Here is a 23,854-nt window from a genome sequence, read left to right as displayed (position 1 = left end):
TCTATAAAGGGGTAAAAGTCTGTGGTTAGGCGGCTGATGATGCAGGGCATTTCCTTTTTGCCCTGCTGCTCTCCACCCCGGGTGTTAAAGTGGTGGGTGATGTGGTGGCTAATTTGGGTCAGCAGGCGGGTTACTTCCAACTCCGAAACACCATCATTCAGTAACTAACAGAATGTCTGCATGAAAGACAAATCCCCAGAGCCTATATATACACACATGCTGAGCTAAAAGCCTTTTAATAGAAGAAAACAATTCACTCCAAACACCTCAGTTAAGTTCTCTGTTGGTCCACAATAAAATAGGGACCTGACCAAGAGAAGACTAACTAACTTAGTTAAAAGGAGAACAAGACCCCTGACTAAGAGTAAAGTAAGTCCCCTGATCAAGAGTAAAGTAAGACCCCTGATCAAGAGTAAAGTAAGTCCCCTGATCAAGAGTGAAATAAGACCCCTGGTAAAGAGTCAAATAAGTCCCCCGGTCAAGGGTAAAAAGTCCCCTGATCAAGAATAAAGTAAGACGCCTGGTCAAGAGTCAAATAAGTCCCCTAGGCAAAAGTAAAGTAAGATCCTAGGTCAAAAGTCAAATATGCCCCCAAGTCAAGTGTAAAGTAAGTTTCCTGATAAAGAGTAAAGTAAGACCCCTGATCAAGAGTCAAATAAGTTCCCTGATCAAGAGTCAAATAAGTCCCCTGGTTAAAAGTAAAGTAAGTCCCTTGATCAAGAGTAAAGTAAGTTCCATGATCAAGAGTAAAGTAAGTACCCTGATCAAGAGTAAAGTATGACACCTGGTCAAGAGTAAAGTAAGTCTTCCAATCAAGAGTAAAGTAAGTCTTTAATCAAGAGTAAAGTAAGTACCCTGATCAAGAGTAAAGTAAGTCCCCTGATAAAGAGTAAAAAAGGACCCCTGGTCAAGAGTCAAATACGTTCCCTAGTCAAGAGTAAAGTAAGTCCCCTGGTCAAGAGTAAAATAAGTCCCCTGGTCAAGAGTAAAATAAGTCCCCTGGACAAAAGTAAAGTAAGCCCCCTGATCAAGAGTAATTTAAGACCCCTGGTCAAGAGTCAACTAAATTCCCCAGTCAAGAGTAAAGAAGGTTCCCTGATCAAGAGTAAAGTAAGATCCTGGTCAAGAGCAAAGTAAGACCCTGGTCAAGTGTCAAATAAGTCCCCAGGTCAAGAGTAAAGTAACTCCCCTGATTAAGAGTAAAGTAGAACCCCTAGTCAAGAGTAAAGTAAATCCCCTGATTAAGAGTATAGTAGAACCCCTGGTCAAGAGTCAAGTAAGCCCCTCGGTCAAGAGTAAAGTAAGACCCCTGGTCAAGAGTAAAATAAGACCCTTGGCCAAGAATAAAGTAAGTGCCCTGATTAAGAGAAAAATAAGTCCCCTGATCAACAGTAAAGTAACTCCCCAGATCAAGAGTAAAGTATGTGCCCTGATAAAGAGTAAAGTAAGACACCTGGAGAGAGTGAGAAAGAGAAAGAGAGAGAGACTTTTTTGACTTTTGATGGTCCTTTATTGAACCAGCTCTTTTTTGACACATTGTGTCATCTTAAATGATACTGAAATAAAATATATCATTAAAAAATACAATAACACTTTATAAAAAGGTAAAAACAAAAGGATATACATAAAAATACAGTTTTGGCTCATCTGAACTTAGGAGCAAAGCAGAGCTCACCTTCGCACATGGAGCACAACGCCTCACCACAGCATCACACTACTTCAAAAGCCTCCAGAGAGAGTCCTTGTGGCATAGCAGTCAGTACTATGTGCCACCTTGTTTTTACGACTGACATATATCGCCATTTTCACTTGCCGAAGGGTGAAGTTAATCAGTTGGCACTTAGACTTCTCTCTCTTGACGTACTTAAAACCAAGCATAAAAGTCTGGAGTGTAAAACCATTCTTCAAAACATCAAATAGAGAACACAACCTAAAACAATGCATGAAAGCATCAAATATAGTTTATTTTGAGGACAAAATAGACACGGTGGTAAAATCTCAGGATTTAAAACAGAAATAAAAGTGTTAACTGAGACAATACCATATAAAATTCTCCACTGCAGGTCAGCTACTTTAGGTTAATGGTGGCTTCACATCCTCACTCAGCTTAAAAACATCATGAGAGACAGAAAGAGAGAGCGGGAGAGAAACAGAGAGAAAGAGGGAGAGAGAGACAGAGGAAAAAAGGCAGAGAGCGAGAGAGAGGCAGAGAAAGAGACAGAATAAAGGGAGAGAGAGAGAGAGAGAGAGAGAGAGAGAAAGAAAGAGAGGGAGAGAGAGAGAGAGAGAGAGAGAGAGAGGGAGAGAGAGAGTGAATGAATGATTAAATAAAGGAAGGAATTATATTAATAAATGAATTAAGTGGATGAATGAAAGGTCCAGCAGGAGGAAATGAAGTAAGAGATGAAGAGTTTTATGATTTCCCAACCCCCCAACCCACCGGCACTTCACCCTTCACCCACCAGTGGAAGTTCCCATGTATGGAGCAGCTCGCGCTCTTGTGTAACACGCGGCTATAAAGCACGCGCCCCGCACATACCTATGCACACACCTGCACACAGGGTCGCGCGCTGACTTTATTCGCTCTTTCGTTTCTTTATTATTTGTTCATTGTTGATTTCGGTCTGAGATGTGTTCTTCTAGCGGGAGTCGCGCGCTGATCGTGTCGGTGTCGAGCTTTTATCCAGACGTGGAGTTGAGCGCGCGCCCGGGGACTGCGCGAGACACGTGGAAACTGCACCGAGCGCTCTGCTCACGGGGCTTCAGCACACGCATCCTCAACGACCCCGATGCCGAGGAGATTCACGAGGCGTTTAAATCAGGTAACATTCATTCATCGGTTGGTCGCACAAACTCACACAAACTCACACAAACTCACACAAACTCACACAAACTCATATAAACTCACACAAACTCACACAAACTCATATAAACTCACACAAACTCCCAAAACTCATATAAACTCACACAAACTCACACAAACTCATATAAACTCACACAAACTCATATACACTCACACAAACTCACAAACTCATATAAACTCACACAAACTCACGCAAACTCATATAAACTCATATAAACTCACACAAACTCATATAAACTCACACAAACTCACACAAACTCATATAAACTCACACAAACTCCCAAAACTCATATAAACTCACACAAACTCATATACACTCACACAAACTCACAAACTCATATAAACTCACACAAACTCACGCAAACTCATATAAACTCACACAAACTCATATACACTCTGACTGAACATGATCAGTTATTGATGAGTAGTAAGGGTTTGAAATTCTCTATGTGTTGGATTTACTTACAAAAATTTTTTTTGCCCTAGATTATTATGTAGATAAAGCGAGACTGCACTGTAAAAATTACCCTTTTTTCTCCCTAAAAAATTAAAGTGCATTTTTATGGTGCAGTCTCTAAAACAAATACTTAATTTGTTGTACATACAAAATAAATTTTACAAGTAAAGTCTGCTTAGTTTTACAAATGACTCATTTTTATGTGTAACTCAAAATTTTGAGTTAATTGAACTTCAAATAATAAGTTAACAAATGTATAGCTAGATTAGTTTAATCTTACAAGATTTGTGAAGTAAAAACAGACACAAACAAAAAAAATAACAAAAAGCAAAAAACAGTTAACAGTAAAACTTTTTTTTTTTGAACGCTGTGCATTTACTGTAATTCTATTTTAATGTAAATAAGTCAACAACCATTAAAATAAACATGACTGTCTATGAAACAAAGATGATCATTTGTTTGTCATTAAATTTCACAGAACTGACAGGGAAAATATTTTTTTTACGGTGAAGTCATGAACCAAACCTGTGTTTCTTTAACTTACATATTCATAACTTTACTGACAAACAGCAAATTCTGACTGCTGTGTTTATGTTTATTTGTGATTATTCTGATGTTATACAGTATTTTTACTGTATTTATGTTTATTCTCATGTTGTACAGAGTTCTCACTGATAAAACACACAGTCCAGATAAAGCTCAGGGGACTTTTGCACATCACTGTATATTGACCTGTATGTGCAGACAGAGATCTGTGATTTATTAGAGTTTGATTATAGAATTATTACAGTTCTGTATTACAGGGCATTCTGTGACAGTGAGACTCGGTTCTTCACTCACACATTTCTGAAAGAACTCAACATAAAAAGCAGAAAGTAAACCACCTACCTGAGAATATACTTTACTATAAATAAAATATAAAATCAACAAACAGCTCTGAACACAAACGAAACTGAACTGAAAGAAATCAGCTCAAACGTTAACTCTGAACTATAATGAGGTTTGAGGAGTTGAGTAACGTTTTTATGACGTTGTTTACGGGAGCTGAAGTCCGTGTTTGTTCAAGGAGCAGCTTTACAGCTCCATTAATAACAGCAGCAGATGAGCGTATCAGTGTGTCAGTGTGATGGAACAGTGAACTGCTGATGTTGGTCATCTTCTAGTCCTCCATTAATGACCAATTTCTGACCTCAGAGCTGCTCTCCACTGAATACAGTACCACTGCTGTGCTGAAAGTGCAGCTTTAAAAGCCATAATAAAGTGGCAAGTTAGTGGAAGCACAAGGTGTGTGTTTCTAATAAAGTGGCCAGGGAGTGTGTTAAACTCCATGTGACCGTGTAAGTCTGAACGTTGTGCATGCTGTAACAGGGTGGATGTCCTAACAGGGCTGATGTGAGGTGAAGTGGCAGCTCTGTGACTCACAATCCGTCCAAGCAGACATGATTAATGCAGTTAGACGTGAGTACATGGGTTCAGCTGATTAGGTAATGCTCACTGAAACTATGAGCAGCGGGAATGTCCTGAACCTGCATAAACGACCTCCAGCTGCTCATTTATGAGAAATCAGTGATGCCCTGCTGCTGTGGAGCGAACCTTCAGCCAGCAGCGGTGCTGCTAACCTCAGGGTTTCTGTAAGTATGTCCATCACTGAGTGAATGTGTGTTCCTCCTGTGCAGAGAGCGAGCAGGCAGTGGACGGCTGTTTTGTGGGAGTGATCTCCAGCCACGGTGAAGAAGGTTTGGTGTTCGGAGCAGACGGGCGTCCGGTCCAGCTCTCCAAAATCTACAGCTACTTTGGAGGCCCTACGATGGCAGCAAAAAACAAACTGTTCCTCATCCAGGTGAGTTCAGATACTAGAACAGGAGTTACGTCCATATGAAGGTGGGAATTCGACTGCATCAATTTGGCTATCGATTAATGATGATAGAAATGGTGTCAAAAGCAGGGGGTCCTGGGGGGTCCCTCTAATGAACTTCTTGGCTTCTAATTATAAATAAGCAGCCAATTTTCAAATGTAAAAATTCAATAATCTTTATTCCACAACTGTGTAAATTGTTCCTTGAGTAATATTTTTGTGTTCAGGGTTTGTTCAAAGATAATTCTGAATTGTAAGTGAATCAAATTAAAATCTTGATGGAATTTAAGAAATCGCGATTCGTGGAATCATTTCTTAAAGAACTGTACTCGAATTGCTGTGAGATTACAGCTCTGGCTTGAGCCAATAAAGTCCTGAAAGTCAGAGCTGAGAATTCAGAGAATGAACTGAAGGGCAGATGTCTAAGAGAATGTCATCTCGGAGCAGAAACGCGACATGTGAATGAATGTTCAGATGGCAGTGTGTAATTATTGTGTTTGTGTAGGCGTGTCGGGGACACCTACTGGATGATGGGGTTGAGATCGAGACAGACTCTGTAGGCTGTGAAGACAGTGGAATGTCTGAGTGCGCCTCTGTCCCGCCCAACACTGTGGTCATGTACGCTACAGCTCCAGGTAACAAATTAAATCTTTTTATTTAATACACTTTTTTGTGTATTGTGGAAATTTGTCTTGAGCTATTACACAAACAAGCACAATAAAACATAAATACATATAAAGCATTAACCGTCCACATGGTCATGCATGCAGTCACACAGCCAAACACTGGTCACTGTATGGTCTTATACTATGTAATAAATATGAGAGGAAAAGCTTCACTGCTTCACAATCCTTTTCCTACAAACCATAACATATACATCTGTACTGGAGCAGGAATAGCTTTCTCAGGGGAATTGTGAAGTGCAATGTGTGACATTTGATTGGCTAACTATTGGTTTGGACAATTACTGGATTCATAATCAGGGGACTTACTTTACTTTTGACTGGGGATGTGCTTTACTCTTAACCAGGGGTCATACTTTGCACTTCACCAGAGGACTTGCTTTAATCTTGTCCAGGGGAATTACTTGATTAGGGGACTTACTTTACTCTTGACAATGGGTCTTACTTTACTCTTGATCAGTGGACTTGCTTTACTCTGGATCAGGGCTCTGACTTTACTGCTGATCAGGTGACTTACTTTACTCTTGGTCATGGAAGGTACTTTACTCGTGATCAGGTAGCTTACTTTACTCTTGATAAGGGGACTTACTTTACCTTCAAACACAGGATTTACTTTATTCTTGACCCAGGGGACTTTCTTTACCCTTAAATGGGGAACTTTACTCTTGATCGAGGGAGGTACTTCGTTCTTGATCTGGGGTCTTACTTTACTCTTGGTCAGGCAACTTGCTGTCCTTTTAACTATGTTAGTTAGTCTTCTCTTGGTCCTATTTTATTGTGGACCAACAGTGAACTTAACTGAGGTGTTTGGAGTGAATTGTTTTGTCCCATTAAAAGCCTTTTAGCTCAACATGTGTATATGTATTTTTTAGGCTACGGCGCCTTCATGAACCGGATGGGATCCATCTTCCTGCAGACATTCTGTAAGTTACTGGAAGATGGTGGGGCAGAGCTGGAGGTGACCCGCCTGCTGACCCAAATTAGCCACCACATTGCCCACCATTTCAGTGCCCGGGGTGGAGAGCTGCAGGGCAGAAAGGAAATGCCCTGCATCATCAGCCGCCTAACCACAGACTTTTACCCCTTTATAGACTGTGGGAAGAACAGGAGCTTTCGACTGTCGGCCACAGAGCTCCTGGATCATCCTTATACAATCCGCAAAAACTCCATCAGCTGATCCTACACAACCCACAAAACTCTAAAGGTCTTACAGCCAGAACACTGCAGGCAGTGGATTCATACAGCAGTGGTAACAGAGCTGTATGAATCACACACTTACTGTAAAATATGCAGAGTTTAAGACTTGAACGACATAATGAGTTTACAGATGTGAACTTGAATGACAGTGAATATTTACACATGGCGCACAACCTGAGGTGGTCAATAATAAGCGTACATTTATGTTACACTCATATAGTTATTGTTCCATATGAGATAATGAGCAGAATAACACAATGTTTCTCTACATGAGTCAGAGGGAAATGAGCAGGTTTAGGGAATGCTTTGGGATTTTTGTGTGAATTTCACTTTTTGTTACTTCCTAATGCGGACACGTTCAGTTCATGTTATATAACAGATAAATCTTACAGAGAGAAACGAAGGAATGAAGGAATGAAGGGACAGAACTTTGCAGGAAATAAGACACAGGAGGAGACAGAGTTTGGGGATAAAGGACGAGACTTTTAGGATGGGGTGATAGTATTGCGTGCAGAAAAAAGATTTTTATCGTCTCGGTCTGTTTCTTCCTCTCAGATTTCAGCAGGCAGGGTTTGACTACTTCTCAGACGTCACAGTGTGGAATTAATGGAATTTAATCAGTTATCTGATGTATATTAGAGGAACAACTTTGACCTGAATCTCTGCAGACGGATGGTTTTTTTTTAAGGACTTCTTTTCTGTCTTTATGTTTGCTGAGTTTTTGTTTATGTTTTCTTTATGACTGTTGTCTTTTGGGGATGTATTCTTCTAAATTTTTGTTTAACCTTTCATACAAACTAAATGCTACACACTGACAACATTACAACCCGAGGAAAGTGCAAATGTTTGTTTTTTTTAATTAATATTTATTTTACATATTTAATGGTTTGTATGGAAATACACCATAAATTAAAGGGCTAAAAAAATTAGGAATGTAAGGTAGACAGTTAATTGTGTAAAGTGTAAAATAGGAGTGTGTGGAGTGCAATGAGGAGTATGACATAATAAATATATTACAGTGTCAGCTGAGTCATTATTGCTTTATTACTGTTTAATAATTGACTGATTAGTTCCGCTAGAGCTGAACTGCAGATTCAGAGATGAACTGAAACTGAACTGGGTGTGCGCGTGTGTGTGAGAGACACTCAGGAAGCAGAACAGTGTGTACAGAGTGTAAGTTCAGTGTGTAACTTCCCAAATGAGCACTGTGTAAATAGTCACGTCTGGTTGAAACACACACACACACACACACACCTGTAATCAGCTGAAATGACTGTGTCTGTGTGTGTGTGTGCCTGTGTGTGTGTGTGTGTGCAGGGTGTAACTTCGGGTGTAACAGGATGTTTCCATGTTGTAATCAAACCTCTACACAAGAATTCCAACATGAAAATCCAATAGTTGGTATAATACAGTTAATGTGGAAATAATGTAGCACAATACCGTATAACATACTATTACATAATTTACTATGATGTAATGTCAGTAATGCAGGAGGAAATATTACCACTAGTCAGAACTTCAACAGTGATTGACTATTTCTCCTGGGACTTTTAACTGATCTTAGACTTTAGACTAAAATCCTTTTGCTTTGCGTGACTCTATACCTTAATTATGTTTATTTTTTTTAAACCAATGACTGAACATTCAATTTTGTCATGACCAAAACAATCATAACTCTACCCAAACTTTACCAAATGTTTCAGTAGTGACTGTTTCGGTAGTGACAGTGCATGACTAGCAAACACAGCTTCGAACAGCTGTACACACATAATATCATCATATTTTTCATTAAAACACTAAAAAGTACTGGACTGCCGAAAATATGACAATTCCTAAAGTTCCACACTGATTTTCAGACTTTGGGACACATTTACTTCAGAACAGCAGAGCTAAATGTCTGTTTTTCTTCACTCACCCATACAGAAAAAATATATTCCAAATGTATTTATCAAATATGTTTGCAATGTATGGAAATGGCCAAAAAACGTATTTGTTAAATACATTTTTAAAATGCATTTATTTGTGTTTGTTATTATATTAGTTCAGTTGTGTGTAGTGGTAATAAAGGTTACAGTAACTAAACGGTACTTACTTCTGTGATCTGCATTGTTCTTTATGTTAACCATGTCTGTATGCAGTAAGACACTCACACACAATGTATTTCACATAAACAAGACATCAAATCATAACTGCATTTTCACAGAGTATCAATACCTACAACACTCACTTTTGTCATGTTAAAGGTTCATTTGATCATACTTAAATTTAAGATACTGGAATACAAATTTATTTTAAAAGGTATCGAACAGTGAAGCGCATTAGACAGGATTTTTGTTGCTTTCATACATTTTTAAATGTATTCAATAAACTTTACATACATTTATTTTTGTATGGTACATCTCTCTGTAATATTTCCCCATACATTTAAAAATAAATGGACTGGACTAATTCTGAATACTGACTTGACAGCATTACTGCTACTGAGTGCTGATATAACATTAGTATAAATAGTAAAAACATTTTGTGCAATTCTAGAGTTGCTGTCATTGCTGGTGCACTTCCTGTCTCTCATTTTCCTAAAAACTGAATCTTTAAATTAAAAATGTTAAATGTAAAATGTGAGATGTAAAATCTTGTCCTGCTCTTCTACAGCAGCTCAGTGGCTCCACCTAGTGGAGTCTGCTTACTGCAACACAATAATATCCCAAACTCATAACATTCAAACTGATCAAATACAAAACAACAAACAGGAATTTTCAAACAAATAAACAAATAAATAAATACACAAACGCAGTTCCTCCTTTGACAGCACTACAGGATGTTTATTAGCTACAATGTGACACACTGTTAATAAACATACCCAGAACAAGAGAAATAACCGCTACACAATCAAACCTACAACTACTAACTGTGTTTTCTTAAAAAAGAGAACTTCCACACGGTTTTATACAAGTAGAAACGTTTAGAAAAGTGTAGAAAAAAGGCAACTATTTAGAAAAAAAACACATTTTTGTTTCAAAGAGGTAAAACAGAGATGAAGATCAAATATTGACCAATAATTTTTTTTCATACTGATATAAAAAAATGTGCTCTAAAGTGTATAAAAGGTGAGAAAGTGATGAACATCTGAAAGTCATAATAGTACAGAACACAATCAGTCAGTTTGTCTGGTGACCAATGAGAGGGGCTGCGTCTGCAGCAGTGCATGATGGGAGATCAGCGCTGCCTGGTGGAAGGGAGCAGAGCGGAAGAGGCTGGATGATGATGACAATGATGATGATGATGATGATGATGAAGATGCAGGTGGTTTAGTGTTCGGGGAGCAGTGCGAGTGTGGTGAGCGCGGTCTGGTGGTAAGCGAGAGCGGCTGCGCCTGTTCAGAGTGCGTGGGCGCTGGAGCGGCTGGTGAGGCCAGACAGACGGACGGCGTGTCCGGAGAGTCCAGCATGCTGCTGAGAGACGATGCTGGACTGTCACACATCTTCTCCACCGCCGGCATTGACACACACACCTTCTTCTGCTGCGGAGAGAACTCACCTGCACAGAGACACAGAAAACATTAGAACCTGAACCAGAACCAGAACCTCCACCTTCACCTTCACTCACAGTAACAAGACCGTATCAGTGTAGCCTTCAGTCATCACAGCTGGAAAAGCTTTGAACCTACAAACTTCTGTGCATCTGATTCAACAAACTTTCATTTGACGTAGAAACAAGCAGGTTTGAGTGTCACACACCGAACACAAAGCTAAAAGCATGGAAATGCGGAAAATTCAGTGCAATTTTTTCACATCAAAACTAAACACACCAGACATGGATCTGAACTTCATGTTGTTCATGCTACAAAAAAAAAGGGGCAGTGGGTGTTACGAACTCTTTCACTCACAGCTCCCATCTCCGTGACTGATCTGATTTTAGAGACGCATCTCCACATTCTGAAAAAAGTGAAAGTAGCATAAAGATCTTCATCACTTAATAAAGCATAAAGAACTTCACCTATCACGAGACGAGAGCAGTTTCTGTTTCTGTTTGAATGTTCACAGAAGACAAACCTGACTTGCTGCTAGATTTCTCACCTTGTTATGTTTTAGCTTTACGATGACTTTACTGTTTCTATGGTGATGCATCGATTTTTTCAGGTAGAGCAGGAGTAAATATTTTTTAATACTTGCCAATACTGATTCTGATACCACACTTAGTACTTACTTAGAATGAACTAGGTGTTGGTGTAAATGAGTGTAATGTACCTTAACAGTTAAATAATTAAATCTATCTGATTTTAAATTAAGTGCGTTAGCTAGCAGTGCTGCATTAGTGATCTTTGATCGAGTAGCGTTGCAGTGGAGAAGAGCGGGTTTTGCTCCCCCGTCAGAAAAGCTCTTCTGTACAGCCGTAAGTAAAATACATGGGACAATTTTCAGTTGGGTCTTTCTAGATTTCCTTTTGCTTCCAACCAAAAATCAAAATGTGATTTTACAACAGACAGCACTAAACCTAATAAACAGCAAAGTCATAAAGAAGTGAATTAAGTGATGTAGTGTGTCTGATTCTCACCCTCCACAATGTTATCAGCTTTATCTTCTCTCTTTCTTTTTTTCCTCCTCCCCTGCAGAGAAACACAGAACAGTTTTAAACATAAACGCAGGTTTTACACACATAAAAACAAACAGAGCCTGAAACACAGCGTTCCGAGTGCTGCAGCAGGGGGCGCTATAGGCACAGACCGGCAGTTTAGAGAGTCTCGCTCAGACACATCACTCATACAAATATATGAAACATCTTCACCTCTTTAACAAGACAGAACCAACCCAGCAGCTCTCTCTCCTGTTAGAGCTGCACAACACGGCAAAAATAACATCAATCAGTTCAGAAAAGCAGAACTTCATGTAATTTATCACAATTATGATGAATTGTGTGCTCCCTTGTGTATGTTGCTTTATTCACAGGTCTGTGATTGGCCACACAGGGGCGCCCTCCTGTATAAGAGGTCACTGAGCCACCAACTTGGTAGACGTTCAGGGCTCTTTCTCCTCTGACCTGACCTGGAAGAACAGCTGTCCATACCAGCCCGGCAAACTTCGCTCCTCTCTAATCCGCTTCACTTCGATTGTTAAAATTGTAAAAACTTTTCTAGACGGGTGCCTTTTCGTTCTGGTTAGCTTTTCTCCTCACTTTCAGTCCTAAGTTAAGATCTGACAGGTCAAGATCAGAGTTTGCGAAATTTGTATTACAGAAGCAAATCTAATCTCCAGTTAGGAAAGTTAACCTATTTTTTAAAACAGCATAAATGTGACATCACCAATGACATCATACAAAACAATTCGCCTTTTTGTTGGACGATTTATATCAAACAGAACAAGTCATGATATGTTATAACGAGGCAAAAGACGTCCATATAGACATATAATTAGCACACTAAACCACGGATGCACATCCTCTCTCTGCTCCTTCATTCTGGACGATCTTTAGGCAAATGAACTGAGTGGTGACCAATAAGAAAAGTGATAAGTGGTGCGGTAACCGACTGTGTTGTCTGCAGTCACACAGTGAGATTTAACACAGGAACACTCACAGAGCTAGAGATATAACAGCTGATAAAACACATTTGTATTACATTAAATAATTGTTTTAATTAAAAACACAAGATCAGGCTGCATTGGAGTTCAGAACTGTTTTAGCGATGCACCCCAAAAGCAGCCGGAGGTGTTGAGGAACTGACTCAGTTCACTGAAAACATGGAGTTGCTGCAGGTTCTGAAAACTATATAAATTATTCTTCTTAAACCCACTTATGCAGTTTTGACAAAGATTCTGACATTCACCAATGTTTTCTTATTTGGGATTTGTTCTTAGGTAAGCACAGAATCTACACACACTCAAGAGCACAAAGGTGAGAACAGTCCTGCACTTTAAGAACACGTCACAAACCTGACGCAGACTTCAAGAACAAACTCAGGAGGATGTTGGTGAACGAGGCCCAGTGATTATATTATGTATTAACTGTGAGAGACTCTGTTTTCTGCTGTGCTTGGGTTCAGTTGCTGTGGCTGTTGGGATAATCAGTGAATCTTGTTTACAGAAGCTCAGATCTGATCTGTATCTCAGAAACGTGACGTAGTCACAGACGCAGTGACGCAGCAACACAGTGAGTCTGTACAGAGGTGTGTGTGTGTGTGTGTGTGTGTGTGTGTGTGTGTGTGTGTTATAGAGAACGCCATGTGCTCATGTTACTCACGTAGTTCTCGCGGGCGGTCCAGCCGGGGTAAAGCTGAGAGTGAAGCTGCCGCTCTTTCCTCGCCAGATCGTAGTATTTAGCCTGTTCTTCTCGGGACAGAGAGTGCCACTAACACACACACACACACACACTCAGTCAGTCAGAGTCAGGACACACTGCTGGAGTCTGATCAGAAACATTATAAATGAGATGGTCGCTAGTTGGAATATGAATTAGAAAGCTTGTAACATTTAACAAGGAGAAAGCCCAGCCCTTCGATAACAAGAGCCAATCAGTCTGCCACGAGCGGAGGAAGACCCTGTCATTGTGGATATCTGTGCAAGCGCAGCAGCTAGAACCCGAAAAATCCTGTTTTTTGTGCGTTACTAAGTCAAACACTACAAACTATTTATGAAGCTTTTGTCAGAATTTAGCAGTGATTTGAAATCTGTTTTTAAACAGTAACTTGACCTTCAGTTGCAGTATCTTAGTCTCTCCTCATTCAGAGAGTGAGGAGTCTGGTCTTGTATAACTGGAAATAGCAGCGTCGCCAAGACGGCTGCAGAGTAAACAGACTTTCCTAGAAGGACTCTGTTCTGAGACCACCGTCCTCAAACACTGTTTCAGAACCGATTTTAAAGCCGTTCACAGCATGAGAAAGACAGGCGTGGATTTTTAGTGACAAGGGAAAGTGCAGGAGTGCGCCTTCTGCTGGCTGAGTTCAAAACATTGAGTCTCCATTCATTTCTCATTAGAGAAATTTTAATGAAAGATTAAAAATGACTAGAACCTTTGTGAAGCTGTACAGCAGCTACTAATACAATAAAAAGGCAAGATATATAATTACTAACAGCACCAGCAGATGGCGCAGTTCTGCACTTTTCCTCTCTGTACTAACTCCGAGTCTGAGCTGGTTTTCTATGTTAGAAAAAAAAAAAATCAGCAGCGTTTTCTAAAATCTCTGCTCTCACTCTGTGATGAATAAATTTGTTACAAAGCTGATTTTGATAAAGAGTCAAAAAACAAACGTTCCTACATGTAAGCTAACACTGTTGCACCGAACTGACCTCATCACACTGACAAAAGCCCCCACACAGACCAGCCGACTCTGTCCAGTGTGGTAGTTCAGAGGCGTTTGGCAGTTTGAGAAGCTGCTGAAAGAGTTTAATAACAGACTCAATTCCATGTACACAGAACTAAAAATATCAGCTGTGGATGTTTTGTTTACTGTGCAGTAGCTGTAATTTTCAAAAACACTTAGTGTTCTTCACCTTCATAATGCGACTACAGAATGACGCATGACTTCAAAGCTCTGTTACTGCATAAGGTGGATAATGAGTGTTTGTCACCTCTGCAACAGTGGAGTAAACAGAACACAAATAAGAAAGGATCAGAGCTGGAGGAGCTTTATTAAAGCAGATGCCTCAATTAATCTGCCTGTATCGACTCTGATATTGATCCATACGATCAGAACATTCCTAAAGTTTAATTAAAGGGTTCTCGTCCTCCTGCAGTTCCACATCTCTGATTACTTTAAATTAACACTGTCTCTTTACTAAAACTGAAAACATATCAGTGACAGGGGATCAGTGCAAGAGTATATGCAGTGCTAGTGGTGAGACTCACTCTGCGTCCGAGGATCTGGTTGATGGCGGCGCTCTCCTTCAGCGAACTCTCCGACACCACTTTAGCCCTCATCTCCTTCATATACAGCATGAAGGCGTTCAGAGGCTTCTTAACGTACAGCTTCTGCTCTTCAGCTCTCACTTCTTCACTCCTCTGAGCCGACACCGACGACTTACTGCGGAAACACACACACACACAGCCAGGTAGCACAGTAGTTAGCTGACTAAAGTTCGGCTGTCAGGTGCTTAGCTTGCTGCTCGCTAAGTTAAACTTTGTTTGGAGGTTTTTGCTGAGCTGTAGTTATGTTGCTGGCCGTAGCTGGCTGCAGTTACGTTGCTGCAGTTACGTTGCTGGCTGTCGTTAGCTGCAGTTACGTTGCTGGCCATAGTTAACTCTAATTACACTCTTCACTATCGCGAAGAAAGATCAGTTTACCAGAGTGAAGCTTTCAGGTAACACCTTTTAAACACTCTCACTGAGGAGAAACGATAAAGAACACCAAAATAAATCAGACCAGCTTTAACAACAGACTTACACTGACCTGTGGGCGGAGTGACTGCTCAGCTCCTGTTTGATGGATGGAGAGATGATGGCCGAAGAAGGGACAGCAGCGGCCTGTCTCAGACACGCAGGAGGAACAACACGAGGAGAAAAACGACTGGGGACCAGACTGAGAGTGAGTAAGGGTGAGAGCAGGGGAGAGAAACAGGGAGAGAGATAGTTTAAAGAACCAATAATGTGAACTTCACAAGCTTTTAAATATGTTTATATGTTTTGCTCTGAAACGTTGCCTTTCTGTGTTTAGAGTGGGGAACACTAGGAAAGTTTATTTCCTGTCAGACACACAAAACCTGCTGTGAGACATTCACATGGTTCTGCCAAGTCCCAAACAGAGGGGAGCTGACAGAATCAGGACAGCTGTGTCCAGCTTAAAGCTTCTTTATTCTCTCATTACATACGAAAAAGAACACGTTCATTTCAAACGATGTGGCGGTCACTGCCCACATACTTCTATGCATTCCTTATGTTGGTATGAATGTTAAGTAGTACATCCACTAGTCCAGAGTCACACGTTTCTGACAGTGACAAACACTGCAACGGTGGAGGAGGCCGCAATAATGTACCAACTACGAAAGAGATGAAAGAGGCAGCGCTGTAGACTGTGGTGTCTGTGAGGTCATTAAATACTTTGAGACATGTGGACGGAGAATTCTTTACACTTATTACCAATGAGAGAAACTGGGGTCGTGTCTCACGTGAACTATTAGCTATTAGCTACACTGCCCCCCCCACGGTTTCCAGTGGTACTTGTCCATTTCATCTGTAAGCTTTCAGAGAACAAGCACAGACAAAATAAACAAAGTGTGTGGACAGAAGCTCTGTCTGTATTCGTATTTAATGTTGAGTATAATTAAGTCTTTAAAACACTTCAGACAGTCTGCTTGCTGACGAGTGGAGCGTCTGAGGCCGACAGCAAATCTGACCTGTGATGTAATGTATCAGTACTGTAACAAACACCATGTTATGGCATTACCTGGACAGTGAGGGGGTCATACTGAGAGTTGGGTACGGGGGTCTGAATCCTGCAGTTGGAATTGAGTACATAGGCTGACTCTGCCTAAACACACGCACACACAGAGCAGCAGCTTTGATTACAGCGTTCTATTAAAGCAAAAGTTTTATTTCCCACTGAAAAGTAGAGTTTTATCAATAAATCTGACTCTCCGAGTTTCCCCTCAAATTTACACCAGCTGAGAGACATTCAGTGTCTGAAGTTTGTTTTTTCACTTTTTGCCCTGGAGCAGCAAGATAAACAAAAAAAATGTGTTAAAAACCCAAAAATAAAAAAACAAAAACAAAAACAAACATCTTCCAAACAAGTAATGGGAGCTTAAGCTCCACCAAACAGCTCCTACATGCTTAAATGATCTGGAGAAAAACTAACTATGACTTTTGGCTGAACTATCAACTCACTGTGGCACGATCCAGCCCAGTGGCCCCATCGCACCTGGGGAGAGGGGGTAATACGAGGAGAGCTCTGACGGGTGGGGTGTGCGGGGGGCACCTGCAGGAACAAACAAAAACAAAAATATTAAAACAAACACAGCAACAAACCCAAACACTGATCAGAGCTCCAGCTGTGCACGAATCTCAGAGTTCAGAGTATCAGAGGCCGCTGAAAATTGACTAGCATTAAACCACATCAGCCGATTATACCGCATCCTCAGCCGTCCTGTTACCACGACAACACAGTGCACCAAACTGGGATGAAGCCCGTCACCGTCACAGACAGAATCAAGAGTCAAGCAGTCAGTCACTGTCAGCAACACAGCGAACAGTGGATCACTCTGTCTTTTAGCTGCTATCTCTGTAGCCTTTATCCTGCTAATTAGCGAGCTAATGGAGTAATGAGGCTGTATCAGCGTTTATGTATAACAGCTCAAACTGCAACATAAAGCCCAGTTTAAATGTAGCAAATCGAACTTTCAGTTTAGAAATGTTCAGTATTTTATTGCTGTGGTTTATAATAGGGTGCCTGACACGTTTCTGGGATTTGAAAAGGAAAACGCGTCTGACTGCAGTGATCTGTGCTGTTGTACCGTTGCTGAAGTCAACACCTGACACTCCTCACCTCACCTGGCACACCTCACCTGCCTGGCATGCCTTATCTAACACGCCTCACCTGAGCTAAAAGAGTCACATTCACGCTCCCTAGTGGTGTAAATGAGGAACGGTGAGCAGGTGCTGCACCAGAGGCTGAAGCTCCGCCCCTCTAACCTGTCTTTGGGTCCAGGATGTCAGGTGAGAGGTGTGGTGGGGTTCTGGGAGGAAAATGGTCGTTACTGTAGGAGAGCAGGGGAGTGAGAGGGTGAACATGACGGGGGGGCTGAGAGAGAGAAAGAGAGAGAGTGAGAGAGAGAGAGAGGGAGAGAGAGAGAGACAGACAAACAAGGAGAGAGAGAAAATAAATAGTAAGTGCATTACATACAATTTATATACTGAGCACATTTAAAACAATAAAAACAATTTTTAAAAACAGAAGATCAGCAGAAACTGCACGTGAGTTTAAGCAACTAACAAACAAACACAACAACCATAAACCCTGGTCTGTTACCCAAAAACCCCAGCTGTATTACCCACAAACCCTGTTCCATTACCCATAAACCCCAGCTGTACTACCCACAAACCCTGGTCTATTACCCATAAACCCCAGCTGTATTACCCACAAACCCCTGGTGTACTCACTAAAGGTCCTGCAGTGATGGAGTCTCTGATTCCAGGAACATCGAGAAGAGGAAACTTCATTGGCAGATACTGCAGAGAGAGAGAGAGAAGAGAGAGAGAGAGAGAGAGAGAGAGAGAGAATGCATTATTACTGTAGTCTGTTTAATGAAGAGCTCCTTTTTCTGTACTAGAAACTCTGTATTTACTCTCACACACACACATTTAATACTCTACAGATTAGTTTTTTTTAGAATCGCCCAAACTGTGATGTCAGTCCTTCGGGTTTCAGTGTAGACTGCAGCACATCTCTAATCAATAATCACAGTATTGGTATTTTTTCTGTGTCGTACGGCTCTAGTGGTCAGCCTGTCCTGCTCATTTTGAGTGAACAATAAAGAGGATTATAACCATCAGAATATCATGACATTTACTGACAGGATCAGCGATAAATATGACTGTTTAAATATGCAAATCTGTCCTGACGTCACTGACACACTAACTAAAACTACACTGAACACAGCGGAATTAAAATGTAAATATTCAAACGAACACACAAAGAGCTCTGATTCACACGTGTCTGTTTCTCAGAGAGCCCATCAGCCCCCCCGGGGTAAAAGGTCATTAACAGAATGAGCCCCTCCAGCAGAGACACCCCGCTGAGCCATCAGTGCTAACGAACGCTGTTAACAACTCAGCATGGAGCTGAAGTTCGCTTCTCTACTCAAACTTTCCATTCCACCTTAAACAGGGCAGCAGTTACAGTCTGGCTTCTGCTGCACCATTTAAGGTGGAACAGAGAATCTGAACCGTTCAGGGTGAAGCCTCAGCTTCAGATTCACCTCTGCCAGACGATTCAGAAACGCAGATAATTAAAAAAAAGGAAATTATGGGACTTTGTTCCCTGCAATTTTTCAACCTACCCCCTTCGGATAGTGTGAGACACCCCTGCTAGAGTGTGTTTATTCAGCCCACACTATGTGAGCTTTGGGTTAAAAAACAAAGGATAATAAAAATCTGTCAAAAACAAACAACTTGGCCGTAAACAAATCAGAATCACCATAAAACTTCACAGTCACTACAGAATCACTACATAACTGCTAAATAACACAGACTGGAGAGCCACTGTTCCCCATACAGTATGGACCAAATTCCAAAATAAAAGTCCTAATACTCTGTGGGGCCACTGTGTGTTATACAATTTCAGAAACATCATGAAGTGAGTTTATTTATACAGCACAGTTCAAACAAAAGGCTGTTCAGTACACTTTACACAAACAAAAGCAAAAACAACTTAACAAAAAAAACATAGGGCAAAAGGGTTAAGAGGGAAAAACAATAAAAATAAGACAAATACAACAGGGTAATGAAGTGCTGAAAAGGTACAAAGTGCAATGGCTTAATTCAAATTAAGAATTAAAATGGAGTTTATAAAAGCACATGAAAAGGAAAATAAAGAGAACGCACTTAAACGTCATAAAAATGAGATTATTAAAAGTGAATACAGTGTACATCTTAGAGCTTAATCACTATAATTATGTAAGTTTGTCTATAACTTTGTCTGAAAAGCTTTCTTAACAAAAGCTCGCGAAGGTTCTGAGGACAAACACTAAGAAGTTCATAAGAATGTTAAATGTAATTCTGGAAAAAACTAAAAACTTAAGAAGCTCAAATATTCTCTTACGATAGCCTTAAATACATATATACTCATAATCATCAGTGTTTATGTAGGCTGTATTGCATTGCCCATAAACAACATGAGATTTATTTAATGCACTCAGACGAGCAAAATGGAGGAAAAACATAAAACTAAGCACTTAAAAAAAATTGCAAACAAGATCTAGAGGTGATGGAGGAGGAAACAGCCAACAGGAAAAAAATCCTCCTTTGAAAATATGATAATTGTACAGTGACGGTGGAGAGCTAAAGACGAGGACGAGGAGCAGCGGAGGTAGTGCTGAGTTTGATCAATTTAGGTGATCAACTCATCAACTCTCACAGCCTCTGTGTGAGACTGTTGTACGATTAAGAACACATTTAAGAACAGAATGTTTTCAGGAACACCACTGGTTCTTAGAGTTATTCTTAAGAAAAAAAAATAAAGAAAAAGTTATTTGAAGAGTAACAACTTTTCTTGAAGAGCAACTTTGTTTCTTACGAAAGAATGAAACACACATTTAAGAAGATTTTCCTTCTTAAGACACTTTCGTGAATCTGGCCCGATTATGAGGTTCCTAACACTGTATGACTCACCAGCCAATCACAGCGCAGCGAGGGCAGGACATGCCCGAAAATGGGTGCAGAAAAATGGAGGTGGAAAGACAGAAAGACTCACTGCACCGGGAGACAAAGATCCAGAGGGGATGTAGGGGTTAGTCAACTCCGGGATCATCAGAAATGGATAACCAGCGTACGGAGGAGCTTTAAACAGCCCTGCATCCTGCTGAAACCTCAGAGCTTTAGAAGAAAGAGACACACAGTAAACAACAACAGCAACAAGCAACATCAACAACAAACAACAACAGTCGCAGCAATGCGAGTTTCCTCAGCCTGCACATATTCACCTTCAGCTAAACTCTCTCTCCGTTTCTCACAGCCATCTCGCTCCGGTCGGCGCTGAGCTTGTCTGTCCGTCTGCTTCAGTTAAAACACAAAGAGGGAAACGTTTAGTTTCACAATCACAAAAACACGATTAAAGGGCCCTACATCAGATAATCAGACTCCTCCACATTAGACAAACAAACTTTCAAAACAAACGTTTTAGGCCATATATAAAAACCAAGCCTGTTTTAAATTCATTGGGTTTGTGATGTCACTAATCAGCTTGGACTGCTTTTGAATAAGGGCAACTAATCAGAACCTTCAGATCTGTATGCAGACGAATAAGATAAGATAATCCTTTATTAGTCCCACAATGGGGAAATTCACAGTGCTACAGCAGCAAAGGGATAGCAAGGCACTCAAGAACAAAGTAACAACACAACAAATAATATCATTTAGTAGATCAGCTGAAGCTCTTTATGAAATAGCAAAAAAATGAATTATTCATGTTTCTCTTTCATAGGTTTTTGGCTTTTTCCCCCTAATTCTGTACTTTGCTGTAATATTTCTCATTACCAATATTTACTTTTTTATTAGAATAACGAGTGTGCATTATTTGTACCGTTTAAGATCTGAACCTTTAACGTTTCTTGTAAACTCTAAGGAAGAAATACAAGAAATATGACATAACCACAAAAAAGGTCAACGTGTCATGGTCATATGATATGTTAGCAAAACACTTTATTCTGTGAAATATGAACAGCTGTAAATGAAATAAAAAAAAATTCAGAATTGCTGTTAATTATTGAATTACTGTTTATGTTGTACATTCAAAAGTTGCCGTCATTCCTTGTTTTTCAGGTTGGGCTCTAGTATTGATTACATTTTCTGAAAATCTCTAAAGCATTTAAACTTTAACTCCCCACTCAGAAACTGACTGACTTCATCCAGTCTTGAGTTTTTATTATTGTGTCACTTGTGTGATTTTTAAAATGTATTTTACATTTTTAATATCTAAGTACTGTTTTCTATATTTGATCATTTTGATTTGTGAAACTTTTGTCTTCAAGTTTCCTCATTTTTATTTATGGATTGTTTTGATCAATTTTAGTCGTATTTATTTTCTGTTTGTTTATTTCTATATTTTTACTATCATAAATTTATATTCACTCCTGTTTAGTTTGTTTACAGCTGGGCTTATCTGTAAACGAGGGTCACCCTCAATGTACTCTGAGTTTAAATAAAGGCAGACTGACTGACAGATAAATAGACTGATTGACTGACCGATAACCCGCACACAAACGTCACAAGAGGACATCGGGGAGAAAAACATGACACAAGGGAAAAGCCGCGTATGGGCTCTTTAAAGTCTGAGTAAGAAACTGATTAGCTCGGAGTTTTCGAGTTACCTCAGAGTCCGATGAGCTGCTGTTGTTTTCGGACTCGTTCACCAGAGAAGATTTCACATCGTCTAAATCTCTCTCTGAGGACACATTTTCGGCAGTTTTCTCCTCTTGTTCTCCTTCGTCTTTAAACGATATCAGCTCGTCTTTTGCTCCCAGTTCGTCTCCGCTGAGCTGCGGCATTATAGAGCAAAACTAACGCTAAACAAACAAATCTCGGCAAAGACTGAGGGAACGTTTGCTCTTTTCGAGCTGTAAATCCACCGGAGAGCGTCGAAACCTCCCTAAAGCTAAAGAAAAAAGTAAAAGATGGATTAGTTTCTCTCGAAAGTGACTCTAGTTAGAGTGGAAATAGGCTGCCATGGTGCACTAACGCTAATGCTAAAGCTAACGCTAAAGCTATCGCTAACGCTAGCATCCAGCGGGATTCAGGAGGAGGAACCAAAATACACAGGTCCCACAAAATCATCATATAATATCCATCCACGATACGACTGAGTCCGTTGTCCTCCTAAAACATGGAAAAGTTTAGCTGGATAGAAGCTGCGAACATCAAGGGGGTGAAACGGCAGCAGTAAAAGTTTGTAAAAGTTCCTCAGAGTGAGTGAGAGGCGCTTTTCCCGCCTGTTCCTTCGGCCTTTAGGCGGATTAAACTCATATTTTGTAAACAATCCTGAGGTGATTTTTGGTGGATAAGAGCCGTAAACAGTGGGTTTATATCCTTGGAGAAAGCTGAAGTTCCTCCAGAAGGAGGAAGCTGCTCCAGAGGAGGAGGAGGAGTTTTGGTTTCTGAAGCTGTTTAGCAGTGAAGTTCTCCGTTCCACCTTAAATGGTGCAGCAGTTCCAATGCACCATTTAAGGTGGAACGGAGAAATTCGAACTTCAGCCCTGCTCCCCAGCAGGGGTCAGGCTCTGGAGCTTCTGATTTTACTGGACAATAAACTTTACCTTGCATGAGGGGAATTTTGAGTGACCATGTTTTAGGAGAAACTGATGGGCGGAATGACTGTTTTAATCTGTGTCGTACTACGACGTACATTTAGCAGAGTTAATATTTTAGTTAATATAAAGCGTTACTTTAAACCTGAAGTGGCAGAGTGAGCATCACTGCACACACTCTCTCTGATGTCTAAGCTCTTTAAGTGATAGTTCTGCCAAATCTCAAAAATTTCCCTCAGTTTGCCCCCTGTAGTCAGTCAGAAGTTTGGGTCTTTAGTTTTAGCGCTGTAAAAAAAAGCAACAGTAAAAAATAAATAAACACAAACAGCACAAAAGGAAGCAGATAGCTGGGTTAATGATATTTTTTAAACACACCGTTCGGCTCCTAAAATCTAAATGACTGAGCTTTGGTCTGTACCCTTTTTTTTTTTTCCATTTTTATAATAAAATGAGTTATGTCTTATGTTGATTATTTCTGAGGTCGCGCTTCTATGGGAGGGAAATCCGGCCCAAAAATATAGTATAATTAAAACAATAAAATGTAAAGGCAAACCTCTTTTTGACATTTCTTTTTTCCAAACATCTGCGCAAATATCCTGCCAAAATGAAATGAAATACCTACATTTGCAATTTAAATTTTCACATAAGCACGAGTCATTTGTGACAAAAATAAAAATAAATTTAAAACAGCTATTTGTCATTTCATCTTAGTCATTATTCTGGTGTTTCATGGTCAGATCTAAAATGGAAAAGCTAATAGAGAAAAGAAAATCCAAGCTTCACTTTGGCTTTGGCTTTTCTTCATGAAATCAAAATACAGTGTTTACGTTCTTATTTCTTTTTCATAGCAATAGG

General features: G+C 40.2%; 2 protein-coding genes across 4 annotated transcripts; one reads left to right on the top strand and one right to left on the bottom strand.

Annotated features, from left to right (window-relative positions):
- The first annotated feature begins 2,629 nt into the window (after positions 1 to 2,629).
- On the top strand, positions 2,630 to 8,079 carry casp17 (caspase 17, apoptosis-related cysteine peptidase). Its single transcript, XM_036595636.1, has 4 exons — positions 2,630 to 2,822; positions 4,997 to 5,160; positions 5,681 to 5,810; positions 6,731 to 8,079. Exons 1-4 carry the CDS (start codon positions 2,630 to 2,632, stop codon positions 7,033 to 7,035), a joined length of 792 nt encoding a protein of 263 aa, XP_036451529.1. The 3' UTR covers positions 7,036 to 8,079.
- Positions 8,080 to 9,867: 1,788 nt separating this feature from the next.
- tcf7l1a (transcription factor 7 like 1a) lies at positions 9,868 to 23,309 on the bottom strand. 3 transcript variants are annotated; one of them, XM_036595035.1, is made up of 12 exons: positions 22,067 to 23,309; positions 20,681 to 20,750; positions 20,452 to 20,573; positions 18,141 to 18,209; positions 17,673 to 17,781; positions 16,869 to 16,959; positions 16,429 to 16,512; positions 15,436 to 15,564; positions 14,895 to 15,069; positions 13,290 to 13,397; positions 11,610 to 11,661; positions 9,868 to 10,592 (listed from the first exon to the last, which is right to left on the bottom strand). In XM_036595035.1, exons 1-12 carry the CDS (start codon positions 22,241 to 22,243, stop codon positions 10,210 to 10,212), a joined length of 1,569 nt encoding a protein of 522 aa, XP_036450928.1. In that variant the 5' UTR covers positions 22,244 to 23,309; the 3' UTR covers positions 9,868 to 10,209. The 3 variants fall into 3 exon arrangements, with proteins under 3 accessions (XP_036450928.1, XP_036450927.1, XP_036450929.1); XM_036595034.1 differs by having other exon boundaries at positions 20,681 to 20,753; positions 22,067 to 23,307; XM_036595036.1 differs by lacking the exon at positions 16,429 to 16,512 and having other exon boundaries at positions 20,681 to 20,753.
- Positions 23,310 to 23,854: the final 545 nt, after the last annotated feature.

Source organism: Colossoma macropomum, unplaced genomic scaffold (genome assembly GCF_904425465.1).
Source record: "Colossoma macropomum unplaced genomic scaffold, Colossoma_macropomum, whole genome shotgun sequence".
Classification (NCBI taxonomy): Eukaryota; Metazoa; Chordata; class Actinopteri; order Characiformes; family Serrasalmidae; genus Colossoma; species Colossoma macropomum.
Note: the sequence above shows the minus strand (reverse complement) of the source record. Positions and strands in the feature narration are given on the sequence as shown.